General features: G+C 38.8%; 1 protein-coding gene across 1 annotated transcript in view; it reads left to right on the top strand.

The window, feature by feature from the left end:
* The window catches only part of TENM3 (teneurin transmembrane protein 3), a gene marked incomplete at both ends in the record, with an annotated part of 157,040 nt that overhangs the window by 67,259 nt on the left and 77,404 nt on the right, over positions 1-12,377 (top strand). Inside the window, one exon of the mRNA XM_009080076.1 lies at positions 10,207-10,329. Coding sequence (XP_009078324.1) covers positions 10,207-10,329 — 123 coding nt within the window. The remainder of the gene's footprint in view (positions 1-10,206; positions 10,330-12,377) is intronic.

Here is a 12,377-nt window from a genome sequence, read left to right as displayed (position 1 = left end):
ATTCAAAACAAAAGCTAATTTATGGAAAAATATGGAGTTCTAATCACAGTTTAGCTCTGTGGGGTTCCAAATAACACACTACAATCTCTACATGCAGACGCTTTCATCTTACATTCAGGTTTGGTGACATTCCAAAAGTTCTTATCAAACCTTATTATCATCTTTTATTAAAGCTTATTACATTTCTCCTTATTGCATGTTTGCTGTAATATTCTGTCATTCTTAATATGGAATAAAAAAGCTTTGATCTTTTTTAGCCAGTCATGAGATGGAAATATGCAACACAAGTGTTTCACTATATACTATAAAATCCCAGCTCTGTGTGTCCTCTGAACATTGCATTAATTGGCCCCTGTTTCTTTTTCCTTTGGTTCATAAATCTTTTCATCACTTGTCTATGCCATCAACATGCAAATAGGTTATGCGTGATCATATAATGCTACTTCATTATTATTATATCCCTCAAGAGATTTGTGGGGGGTTCGTTGCGTTTGGGTTTGGGGTGGTTAGATTTTTGTAATAAAATAGGGCTTTTGAACTAAAAAATGAATGCTCTTGCCTAAGAAAAGTGTTTCCAGCCAACTTTGAGACATTACACTGTCACTGCTTCTCTTAACATTTCTGTTTTACGAGGGCTGTGATCTAAAGGACAAAGCAAGACTTCTGTGGAGTTGTGGGGAAAAAGGCTAAAATAGATGAGCACAAACCTGAGCCTTGGCTGTTTTCCAGAAAGCAAGTTTAAGGAAGAAAAGGGAAGAAGTTAAAGATTGAGAAGGAATAAAGTAAAGAAATGCCTGAAGGAATATAGAGAAGTAATTAGCCTGCAGTCTTAACCCAGTCTTGAAAAGTGTAAATCAGGGGCATTTTTTTCTTCCCCACAATACTTGACAACAAAACCATGGATTATGACTTTATTAGATAGAAACCCAAAATTTACAGAATGTCTTTCATGCCTATGTATGAACACAAAGCAATCCTGGTCTCAGAAGAGTCAGCAGTCTTATATGTACTTTCTGATAATTTCTGTACCTGTAAAGATTTTTCACCATCTTGTTATGCAGTAAACAAAATTATCTGGAAAAAAAGTAAAAGAAAAAAAAGAAAAGCTATGTTCAGGAAAAACTCCAGGATAATACCTAAGACTCTTTAGGTAATAATGAAGACTATTACAAAATGGGGTAGGTTGGCTGTTCATCAGAATAAATGGACAAATCTGAAAAAAGACATAACGTATAACATCTTATTTAAATAAGAGGCTACTGAATAATGATCTTTGTTTCTGTTTTAAGAAATCTGGATTCTCCCTTAAGCTTTGAATGTGCCTCACATAATGCAGTTGACAGAATTAGACCACTGTTACATAAAAGTCCCTTGCTTGACAACTGAAATGAGACATTTAGCCATACAAGTTTTCAGAGGAATAAATGTTCCATTTTGGGGTGAATGTAGTAAAAATATTTACGCCAAGACTACCACACATCTTTCTTTACAGTTCAAATGCAACAATGCATGTAAGAATATACGTTTATCCATAGTAGATAGATGATATATCTTTGTTGCTAAATTTTTTTCGAGGCACATTTTTGTGATGTGTTTTGCAAATTCTTTGTTTAAAGGTTCCAAGAGAAAATGAGGAATAGCCTAGAAAGGTTGGATTTTTTTGTAGATGAAGCAGTAAAATCAATGAACATATGAACTGTTCAGGATAAAAGCAAAACTACCACACTTTTTCAGTTACTGTATTAATCTTGATAGGTATTGCTAAGTTTTTCATATAGTGCTATACTAAAATGTTTTACATTCAGAGTATATGTTCAGCAACTTTTATACGATGCTGCTGGTGGCTAATCTTTTGAAGATGCTCAAAAGCATGTACTTTCAAGTTATTTTAAATTTAGAAATAACAGGCTTTTTGTTGATTTGAGAAAAAACAGTAATAAATAAAGAACTTGTCTTTGTAACTTTTAATTCACTTTATTTAAAATTTTAATTAACTATTTTTAATTCACTATTTGATCTGCAGCAACATCCAAGGTATTCTATTATCTTAGAAAAAAGCAAATTAATGCAAATCACTGACAGTTCATTTGCACATCTTCTGGTCCACTTCAGGTCCTTCAGAATAAAATAGGTTTAGATTCTAATTATAGCTGCAAGAAAAATATATGGAAGATAATTTTAAAAACCACTTCAGTGTTCAAATATTTCATTTTAAAATGTATTGCCAACAGGGAGATGAACTAGAAGATAATCCTTCAACAAGATTGAGCAATAATTGCAATTTGCTGAGTTTAAATTATAATCTTTTTGCATTGCTTTAAATATAAATTATATTCACTTTTCCTTATGTGCAAGTGTGCATATATATTATTCTATTAATTCTAGGGAAGCAATTTTGTAAATCATTGTTTGAAAGCACCAGCACCCAGTAATACGTAGCAGTGGCAGTCCTGGAAGATGAGTTCAATATCTTAGCAAGGAGCTCATCTTCAAGTGCAGCTTCATGAATAATAAGACTTGATTACCATACCTTAGAAAACACATGGGGGAAAGGAAGGAGGGTCACCAACATCATTCAGTTCCTCTTGCCAACTTTCCCCATGGTTTTGAGTTCTTTATGTTTATAGAACACGTGCCTTAGGCCATATCTCCAGAGGTCTTGGGATGATGCTTGCTGCTTACAGATAGCCAATGTTTTTATTTCTGCTGTCTAGTGTTAATTTTTCATCTGTCATTATTCTAAGAAAAGCTGGAGGAACACCGAAGTCCATTTCCCAAATCAGGCAATTCTGTTTCTTCCTCTTTCTACTTAAAAGTATCCTCCTACCTGTGGATTCTTGTTCCCCTGAAACACCCTTTGTCACCTTTTGAACTCTTTCCTGCAAAAAACAAGTTTGCCAGATTCAGGATGGAAGCTGTTGACTTGCTGGAACTTCTGACCGGTACTCCAGAAGGTTACCTCTCCAGTTACTGTAGGATTACTTCTGTGAATAAAGCCTCTGCTTGTATGTGTATGGTTTTGCTTGTGCATCCTTATCTGCACCTGTAATGCTTTCACCTGCCCAGCTCAGAGGATGTTTGCTATGCCCTGTGTTTCTCTTGTGAGCCTGTCACTTACAGTACTTAAGAAAAAATGTGGTGAGTTACAATAGAGACATCCTTGAATTCTGACCAGAACAAGAAATAAACTTCTCTGTCTTTCACTGTATATTGCTACCCTTTTCTACAAAGAAAGAAATATTCTTTCTTTCTGATAGCAATCATAAACCCCAGCATTGTATGTATATTCTCATCTGAGTCCAAACTTCGATTTCTGTTCAGAGATGCATCCTGCATATTGGATCATTCCAACACCTATCTATTTTTTTTATCAGCTAGTTGCTCCTATCCTCTTACCATTCAAGCATATGAAAGAGGGGAAAAAATCCAAACAAGCCCAGTTCTTGCTAAGTGGAGAAGCAGCTACATAAATTGGTTTTCTGCTACAATTCTTTTTTGTGCCACTCATAGCTTTGGCAGAAGAGAAGTTTGAGATAGTGAGCAAAGCAGCAAAGGGAAGGCATTCCCTAGTCAAGTGCAGCAGGTAGTTGTCAGCTCTTACAGTTTTAGTTCTGCCACGTAGTTACATAATTGTCTATCTCTCTTACCACCTACTAATAAAGGGACTGATTTCTTTTTGGATGCTGAAGAAAGTCTTGAAGAGGGTTTTGAAGCGATAATACAGTGTGTTTGCTCAAGAACAAGTTCTTTGTAAAGGGAATGCATAGAGTACAGCAATACTAGCTTGAGAAAGGAGCATGCACAACAAATGGACTGGCAGTGATCTAAGAATGAAAAAGCCTGACAGCAGCAACTTTTTTTTTCTGAAGCAGATTATTGTAAAATGTTTTACACAGTGTAAACTAGTCATAATTTCTTTTTTCAAGTGTTTGCACTGAAATGTATTCTTAGTTGCTGTTGTAATTATTGAGTGGACATGAAGGTCTTGTAGACTGATTACAAACCAAAGAACTAGACCTCAATTACACAGTGAAAGGTAAGATCAACGAAGCTTGAAAAAGCAGTTTAAGGTGGTTCAGAAACTCTTCAGTGAACTGTGTTGTGACAGATGGTAAGAATGCACAATAGCCTGTAACAAATGATAGCATTTTTATGTTAGCATCAAGGTTACCATAGGTTTAAATACACTCCTTTAATCTGAGCTCCAAATTTTTGAATATCCCAGTCCATTTGGCATGTTCTGCTTTCAGAAATACAAACAGAGGGGAAGGGGCAGGGGGCCCAAGCCTAACTGTTAATTTGTTTACTGGACTCTTCACCATTTGAACTATCACCACACTCTAAAGGCTGGCCATAATGCTGGTAATTTGTCCAGCATCAATACAAATACCACCACAAACAGCTCAGTCCCAAGGTAAATTCTAGCATATCTTCAGCAAGTGAAGAAGGTCTCTTGATAGCTAGAGATTACTTTGCAGAATAGAAGTGGAGACTGAACCAGAAGAATAGGAAGCTAAGAATGAAAAAGACCTTTAATATCATCAAGTTCAACTGTCACTCTAGGGTCACCATCATGTTTACCATTATACCATGTCTTCAAGAGTCATATCCACACCCTTTTTTGGACACTTACAGGAGTGGTGACTCCACAGCTTCTCTGGGCAGTCTGTTCCAATGTTTTACAACCCTTGCCATGAAACCTTTCTTCCTAATACCTAATCTGAACCTCTCCTGGTGCAACTTGAGACCATTTCCTCTCATCCTGTCACTTGTTACCTGGGAGAAGAGACTGACATCCACCTCACTACAACTTCCTTTCAGGTAATTGTAGAGAGCAAGATGGTCACTCCTCAGCTTCCTTTTCTTGGGGCTAAACAATCCTGGCTTCCTCAGCTCCTCCTCATATGACACATGCTCCAGACCCTGCACCAATTTCATTGGTCTTCTAAGGATGTGCTCCAGCACCTCAATGTTTTTCTTGAAGTGAGGGCGTCAGAACTAAACTCAGTACTTGATCACTCACACAGGGGCGATCACTGACCTAGTCCTGCTGGCCACACTATTTTTGATACAGGCCAGGATGCCATTGGCCTTGTTGGCCGTCTGGGCTGCCTGCTGGCTCATTTTCAGCTGCCTGTCAGCCAGCACCCCCAGGTCCTTTTCTGCTGGGCTGCCTACCAGCCACTCTCCCCTCAGTCTGTAGCACTAATGGGGTTGTTGTGACCCAAGTGCTGGACATGGCACTTCGCCTTGTTGAACCTCATACAGTTGGCCTCGGCCCATTGATTGAGTCTGTCCAGATCCCTCTGCAGAGCCTTCCAACCCTTGTGCAGATCAGCACTCCCATCCAACTTGATGTTATCAGCGAACTTGCCGAGGGTTGGCTCCCGTATTGAGCCCTGGGGAAGATTGCTCATTACCCATCACCAGCTGGATGTAATTCCATTCACCACCACTCTCAGGGCCTGACCCTCTGGTCAGTTTTTTACCCAGCAAAGAGTGCCCCCATTCACACCATGGGAAGCCAGTTTTTCCAGGAGAATGCTTTGGGAAATGGTGTGAAAGTCTTTACTAATGTCTCAGTAGAAGAAATCCACAGCCTTTCCGTCATCCGCTAAGCAGGTCACTTAGTCATAGAAGGAGATCAGGTTGGTCAAGCAGGACCTGCCTTTCATAAACCCATGCTGGCTGGGCCTGATCCTCTGGTTTTCCTGCACGTGTTGCAGGATGGCACTCAAGATCATCTATTGCATGACCTTTTCCAGCACTGGGGTCAGGCTGACAGGCCTGTAGTTCCCTGGATCTTCCTTCCAGCCCTTCTTGTAGATGGGTATCACATTAGCCAACTTCCAGTCACCTGGGACCTTCATGGTTGACCAAGACTGCTGGCAAATGATTGTGCTGGTTGAGCTCCTCTGCCAGCTCCCTCAATACTCTTGGGTGAATCCCATCCAGCCCCATGGACTTGTGCATGTCTGAGTTGCATAGCAGGTCGCTGACCATTCCCTCATATATTATGAGGGCTTCATTCTGCTCCCTGTCTCTGTCTTCCTTCTCCAGGGGCTGGATACCTTGATGACAACTGGTCTGGTTATTAAACACGGAGGCAAAGAAGGCAGTAAGTACTGCAGCCTTTTCCTCAACCTCCAGCAGTATGTATATCCAACAAAGAATGGAGGCTTTCAAGATGAGACTGGATGTGGCACTTAGTGCCATGGTCTAGTAACCACGGTAGGGTTGGACTTGATGATCTTTGAGGTCTTTTCCATCCCGGTTGATTCTTTGATTCCCCTTGGCCCTCCTTTTGTTGCTGATGTATTTATAGAAGCACTTTTTATTGTCTTTTACAGCAGTGGCCAGATTAAGCTCTAGCTGGGTTTGGCCCTTCTCATTTTCTCCTTTCATGATGTCACAACATCCTTGTAGCCCTCCTGAGCTGCTTGCCCCTTTTCCAGAAGTGATAAACTCTCCTGAGTTCCACCCAAAGCTCTCTGTTCTTCTAGGCTGGTCTTCTTCCCTTACAGCTCATCTTTCAGAACATGAGGATGGCCTGCTCCTGCACCTTAAAGATTTCCTTCTTTAAAGCACATCCAGCCTTCTTGGACTCCTTTGTCCCAGATATCATCATCTGTTCCTCTGCTTAAAAAACCATCCTGCTTCACAGTGGGAGCAATCATCCCAGTCTTGCAAGTAAAATGAGACTTTTGTTAGGGTTTGTAGGCACATTTGGAATTGTGACAACCTGTCTTTTCTCCCGTGCCCTGAGGATTCACCCGTGGGATTCGTCCATGCTTGCAGCTGTGGGTTATTTGGATTGAGTTGTTGTGATCTATGACCACAACCATCACAATCTACATGCCTTCTGGTTAGAAGCAACTGGCATTCTCAGACAAATCCTTGCTGACTTCAAAGTTATGTCAGTATTGAAAGTTGTTCCAGTGTCGGTATCCACATAGATTTGACAGACTCAGAACTAGTGACTCTAGGAAAGGTCTCTTGACTTGTCATTGTCTAGCACCAAAGAAATGCAAACCAGACCTGATAGGCAATATCTAATCCAAAAATCAAGAAGATGCTGTGCATTAGATTTGGGACTAAAATAGCAACTGGAAATAGAGAACTGTATTTTGCTTCATATGTTTTTACTTTAATTTTGCTTCATATATCAAATTCTTTATAGATGGTCTCTGAAAATAATAAAAACAGAGAAGGGGATTGAGCTCTTGCATCCCCATCCCAAAGGTGGAAGTAAGCCTTCATCCTTTTCTAGATCTGAGGAAATCAAAGAAACATACACCTCGCTGCAGTCTGCTTGCATCATTCTCCCTCTGGAAAAACAGAACTGGGCTGTAACATTTGACTTGAAGGTCTCAGACCCCCACTGAGGTGTGCTCTCAGTGTGCAGTCACCAGTATCAGTTGCTGCTTACCAGATTCATGGTGACATCAAGAATTTTTATCAAGTGCCTTGCTGTCCTTATAAAACTGGTAAGGACTTAAAGTTTGCTTTTGTATTCATGGCTGGCTGAGAGGAGACCAATTTTGACTGACAAAATAGTGCCTGAATTTGTCTTAGTCAGTTTACCCACGTTCTGAAAGTTCCCTGTCTCTAACAAAATTCTGCTTTGTATTTTGATACTGTATCGAGAAGCTTGTTTCTTTCTTGTTGTTCTCATATCTTTGTAGTGAAAGGAGAATTCTCCAAATTCCATAGTGCTGTCTCAGAGAGATTGCCTAGTTGAATTAGTGTATTAGTATACACTGTAAGTTTTGAGTTGTCATTGGAATAGTTAAGCAGTATTTCTTTTTCTGCGTCAAAAATATTCCTACATTCACAGTCTGTGAAACAGCTCTATGTACCCATCTGTTCATTTTTATTAGACATTGTTTATTGAATTTGTTGCTAATTCATTGTCAAAGTTGAGAAAGCAATACTATCTTTGAGGGATACAAGTAATACTAGCTTTGACAGTATACTACAGTGGGACTCACATCAGTACAAACACAAAAAAAGGTAATTGTCACTTACCTTGTAGTAACTATGGTTCTGTGAGATGTAATCAATATAGATCTTATAGTTCTTGCCTTTGAAGACTTCAAATTCCAGCTATTTTGATTTATGAGGAAATGGTTAGAAGGTCATGCCTGAGCTATCCCTTCAGTGGAGCATGAAGAGGCACAGGTCATGTACCACCAGGAGACACAGCTGTTAATGATGTTCTAAGCTGATGTGTTTGGAAGGGATGCACTTCTAGAGTCACAAGGTGGATGTAATTTCTTTTTCTCTCCCTGAAGTAATAAAAGGGATAAGAAGTTAGTAAAGTTAGGACAGGTGATTTAGACCTTCTGACTGAATACAAGAAATGTACTGGGTTAAAATCATTAATACTTAGCTATTTGCAGTCTTCCATTGCTGCTAGTGAAGTGAACTGTTATAACACAGAGTTTGACCCTAGGGATTTTAATTACATATATTAAAACAGATACAATCATCAGATGATTAATACATAAATAAGGATTTCAGTTGAGATAGGGTCAAAATAATAATGGCTAATTCTAGTGATGTGCCAAAAATGGTGGTGGTCAGATTTATGGTTTAACAAGAGATGAGAGAGGAAAAAAAGAAACAAGGTTTTAGGGTCAAGGAACATTCTACATTATCAGGCTTTGACAGGCAATTTAAGGTCTGAGAAAGAAGAGTAATAGTGGAGTCAGAGACTTGGAACAAAGAGAATTATGTCATCTGTAGTGAGCATTTCAGTCTTTAAAGTATTCAGTAATAGGTCCTTAGTTGCATTCTGGTTTTTTGTTTTGTTCAGGTTAAGGGGGAGGGTTTAAGGCAAAGACCTGGCAGATAGCGTCTAATTCTGCAGTTTTTGCTGTGTGCATGACTAAACTTCTATTGATGTCTGTTTGTCTTAAGTAAGGGTTGCCATGGTCAGTACAGAGCGAGTGAAATATCAGAGATGAAACCAAAAGGGATGAAGAACTGTTCAACATTTGGATAGAAGGAATTCATAAATTAACAGCATTTACTATAGCACTGATCTGCTACAGAGACAGAAGGAGCAGAAACAACAAAGTGCAGTGAATTATCTTCCTTATATTTTGCACTAATAGTTAAAATACATGATTACAGATTATTTTTTCCAAAGTATTTTATTCCCTAGTAGCACTGAAAGACTATTTTAGCTTCGCAGATAACTGCTGTCATGGAATGAGCAAATCCATGTTATGTGAAATGCAAAGTAGAGTAAATAGAATAAATTTATTTTTGTGGTATAACAGAGACTTTGGAAGAGAAGGAGATAATCCACAGATAACACAAAATTGCATGTGTTATGTGTATAACAGCATAGCATGAAGGTGGTATCTTTTTTCTGTATTTTTTCTCTGAAAGTTTAAACATGAGGTTCATTCCTTAGTCCCTGGTGATATCAAGGCTCCTTAAGTAGTTCCCCCTAGCACCATGGAAGTTTGGCACTGTCTTTCACACCTAACTTTGCTAAACCTTTTGACATGGTATCACCTTTCTAATAAACATGATTGTGGGGATTTAAGTAGATCAGAGGCCTAGTTTATGCATTATCATCAGAGCAAAGTGCCCCAGTGACTCTGGCTCTGCTCATGATCTCGGCCTCGTTCTGTAGACTAGTCTGGGGACTGGGCACATAACTGGAGGTTGCACGGGATGTTGTTGACAGCATGAAGTGTTCATGACTTAGGTTAGCCCTGCAACACCCACAGCACACTCCTTCTTCTCCTCCTGCATTCTTTCTTTTCTCTTTCTGGCTAACCAGGAGGGATCCATCTGCTTGGGAAATCATTTGTTTTTAGTAGGTCATTTAGGAGCTCACTTAAATGATTCATCTCTTCAGAAGGATCAAAATGAAAAAAAAAACAGAAAAGAGCATAATTACTGCCTATCCTTTTGTACATTGATTTGGGAGCAGTAAAAGGCTCAAAATTAGACTAGTGAGCTTTCTGTCAACTGTGTTCATCGAAAGTACTGTATCATTAAAGGACAGTGGTAGTAATTGCTTAGTGCCATTGCTAAGTTGAACTATTAGGCTGTGAATGCTTGTTCCTGTAATTTAATTTTTTAATGTATGAGTTGCTATTCCACTGCGAAGCATGGAAAGCCATTATTTGTGCAATTTGTCATTGTGGTTAAGAGCATCAAATAACCTGTATCCTCTACCACCAGCAATGCATCTGTTTGGCCTCAACTGGCAGTTGCAGCAAACTGAGAATGATACATTTGAGAATGGAAAAGTGAATTCTGATACTGTGCCAACACATCCTGTAACAGTTCCTGCTGGAGAAAATGGTAAGTGAAACAGGCACCATTTTTTTTCCTTCTTTCAGAGCATTTCCTTCCCTTGTGTCTTACTTACATTGCCAGAATTTAACATTTTTCCTCTAAAATTCTGTATATTTAATAGAAATACAAAGCATTTGTAAGTACTAGTAATTTTAAATAGATAAACAAGAATACACCATTTCTCTTACCTAGCGCGGGGAGAAATTGTAATTATATCCAGAGGAGCAGAACCTCTGCTTACTCTAAAATATCTTACAATGCAATGGTTATTGTAGGGTCCTCAGAGGTAGCAGGATGGTGCTGAGGCTGGCTTGGACCATCCTGCTTTAGGGTCTGGGGGTGCTGGGATCTCATGTTGAAGAAATGGCCACAAGAAAGCCAGGAAGCCTGAGGTGAGAGGGCACCCTGTTTTGTAAGGGGGACTGGATACCAAGATTCAATCTTTGGGAGTTCCAGTGAGCTCTGGATAGTTTTCATACAAAAGCCTTGACTGTGATAGGGAGAACATAATCTCTTGTTCTGAAGGGTTTGCACCAGAAAAGGCACTTCAGGAAGGTTTTGCACATTTTCAAGGCTTTCTCTCTGAAATTTAATAGGTCATGTATAATATGTTCATTTGTTTCCTCAAAGTCTCTAGCAGATAATGTTGAGTATGAATCATCCAACCAATATATAAAGTAAGGGGAAAAAAATTATTAATTTTGTTGTAGGAGCTTTTAAAATACAAACCACATAAAGGGATTACTTTTTATCGACCTTTTTCCATGTTGCCCTTTAAGATTCTCAAAACATTTAAGAGCTTGTGCACTTTTGGCTAACAGAGGCTTCAAAATCAATAGGTTTTGAATGGAAAACTTGATTTAAATGGTTGATGAATGCAGTGTTTGCTTCATTACACAAAAATCCATTTTCCCATTCACAAGGTACAGCTGACCTCCTTAGCACTGAGAAGGAGGACGCCTCTGCCAGCAGTTGACATCTTGAAAATTTTTCAAGTAATCACAGCTCCAAGTTATAGAAAAGATACAGCTCAGTTCACTCATTTTGTCATCTGTGTAAGCCTATGAAACTTCTCTAGTGGGACTTTTACTTCTTTCATTTCCTTTACCCTACTGCCTTTTTCTTTCACTTAGATAGTCATTATCTCTTTCTGTGTTCTTACTTGTTTTGAATGAATATCAAAAAGCTACTCTATGGTTAATGAATATTGATGCTGTAGTGGCAGCTCGTCATCCCACTGTCTTCTGCCCTCAATAGCCAATATACTTTCTTGTATAAAGTATATTGATGTTTTTGTAAATATTTTATAATACTAATTGTTTTTTTTCCCTTGATAATGTAAAAATTGTTTTTACAAACTAAAACCTGTTATACACTGCCTCAAAAATAAAAGGAAGTAACAAGTATATCAATTATGTCTCTAAATACTCCGCAAGAGAACAGGGTTAATTCCATCCACTGTTAAAATGCTGTCCTCTGCAGAATATGCTAAGTGGTCATTTATCAGCATACATCAATACTAAACAACAGACAGACCAGAGAAAGCACATTTTAAACCATGAAATGGTTAGGCAGAAGGAAAAGTGTGATGGCTAGATGTGAAATTTAAGGATGTAGAGGCCCTGTGCTGTCATACTAGTTACTGAAAATTGCAATGAAGCTTTGATTTGGATACTTTGACAACTGCATAACTTTCAGTACTGCCCCTCTTTAGTCCCCTGGTAACCTCTTGATAATCTGATTTAGAGTGGAGGAATTCCAGCCAGTCTCACAGTAAATGTGAATGAAAATGACATTTCTTGTTTTGATGTAAAGCTGTGTGTAAGAACTGTTACTGTTTAGAAAGTGAAAAGGAAATGATGACACTACAGAAAGCTTTCTTAGACCCATTGAGAAACAACAGGGAACAAAGAATAATTAATGTTCTAACCTTAGGAGAGCAAAGAGCTAGTGACTATTTTGAGAGAGGTGATGGGATGCTAAAGGGGCATGTGGCTGCAGGGTAAAACTTTTTTGATCAAGAAAATGGGAGTCCATAGGAGTTATCTTCTAAG

Source organism: Acanthisitta chloris, unplaced genomic scaffold (genome assembly GCF_000695815.1).
Source record: "Acanthisitta chloris isolate BGI_N310 unplaced genomic scaffold, ASM69581v1 scaffold5478, whole genome shotgun sequence".
In the NCBI taxonomy this organism is placed as follows: Eukaryota; Metazoa; Chordata; class Aves; order Passeriformes; family Acanthisittidae; genus Acanthisitta; species Acanthisitta chloris.
Note: the sequence above shows the minus strand (reverse complement) of the source record. Positions and strands in the feature narration are given on the sequence as shown.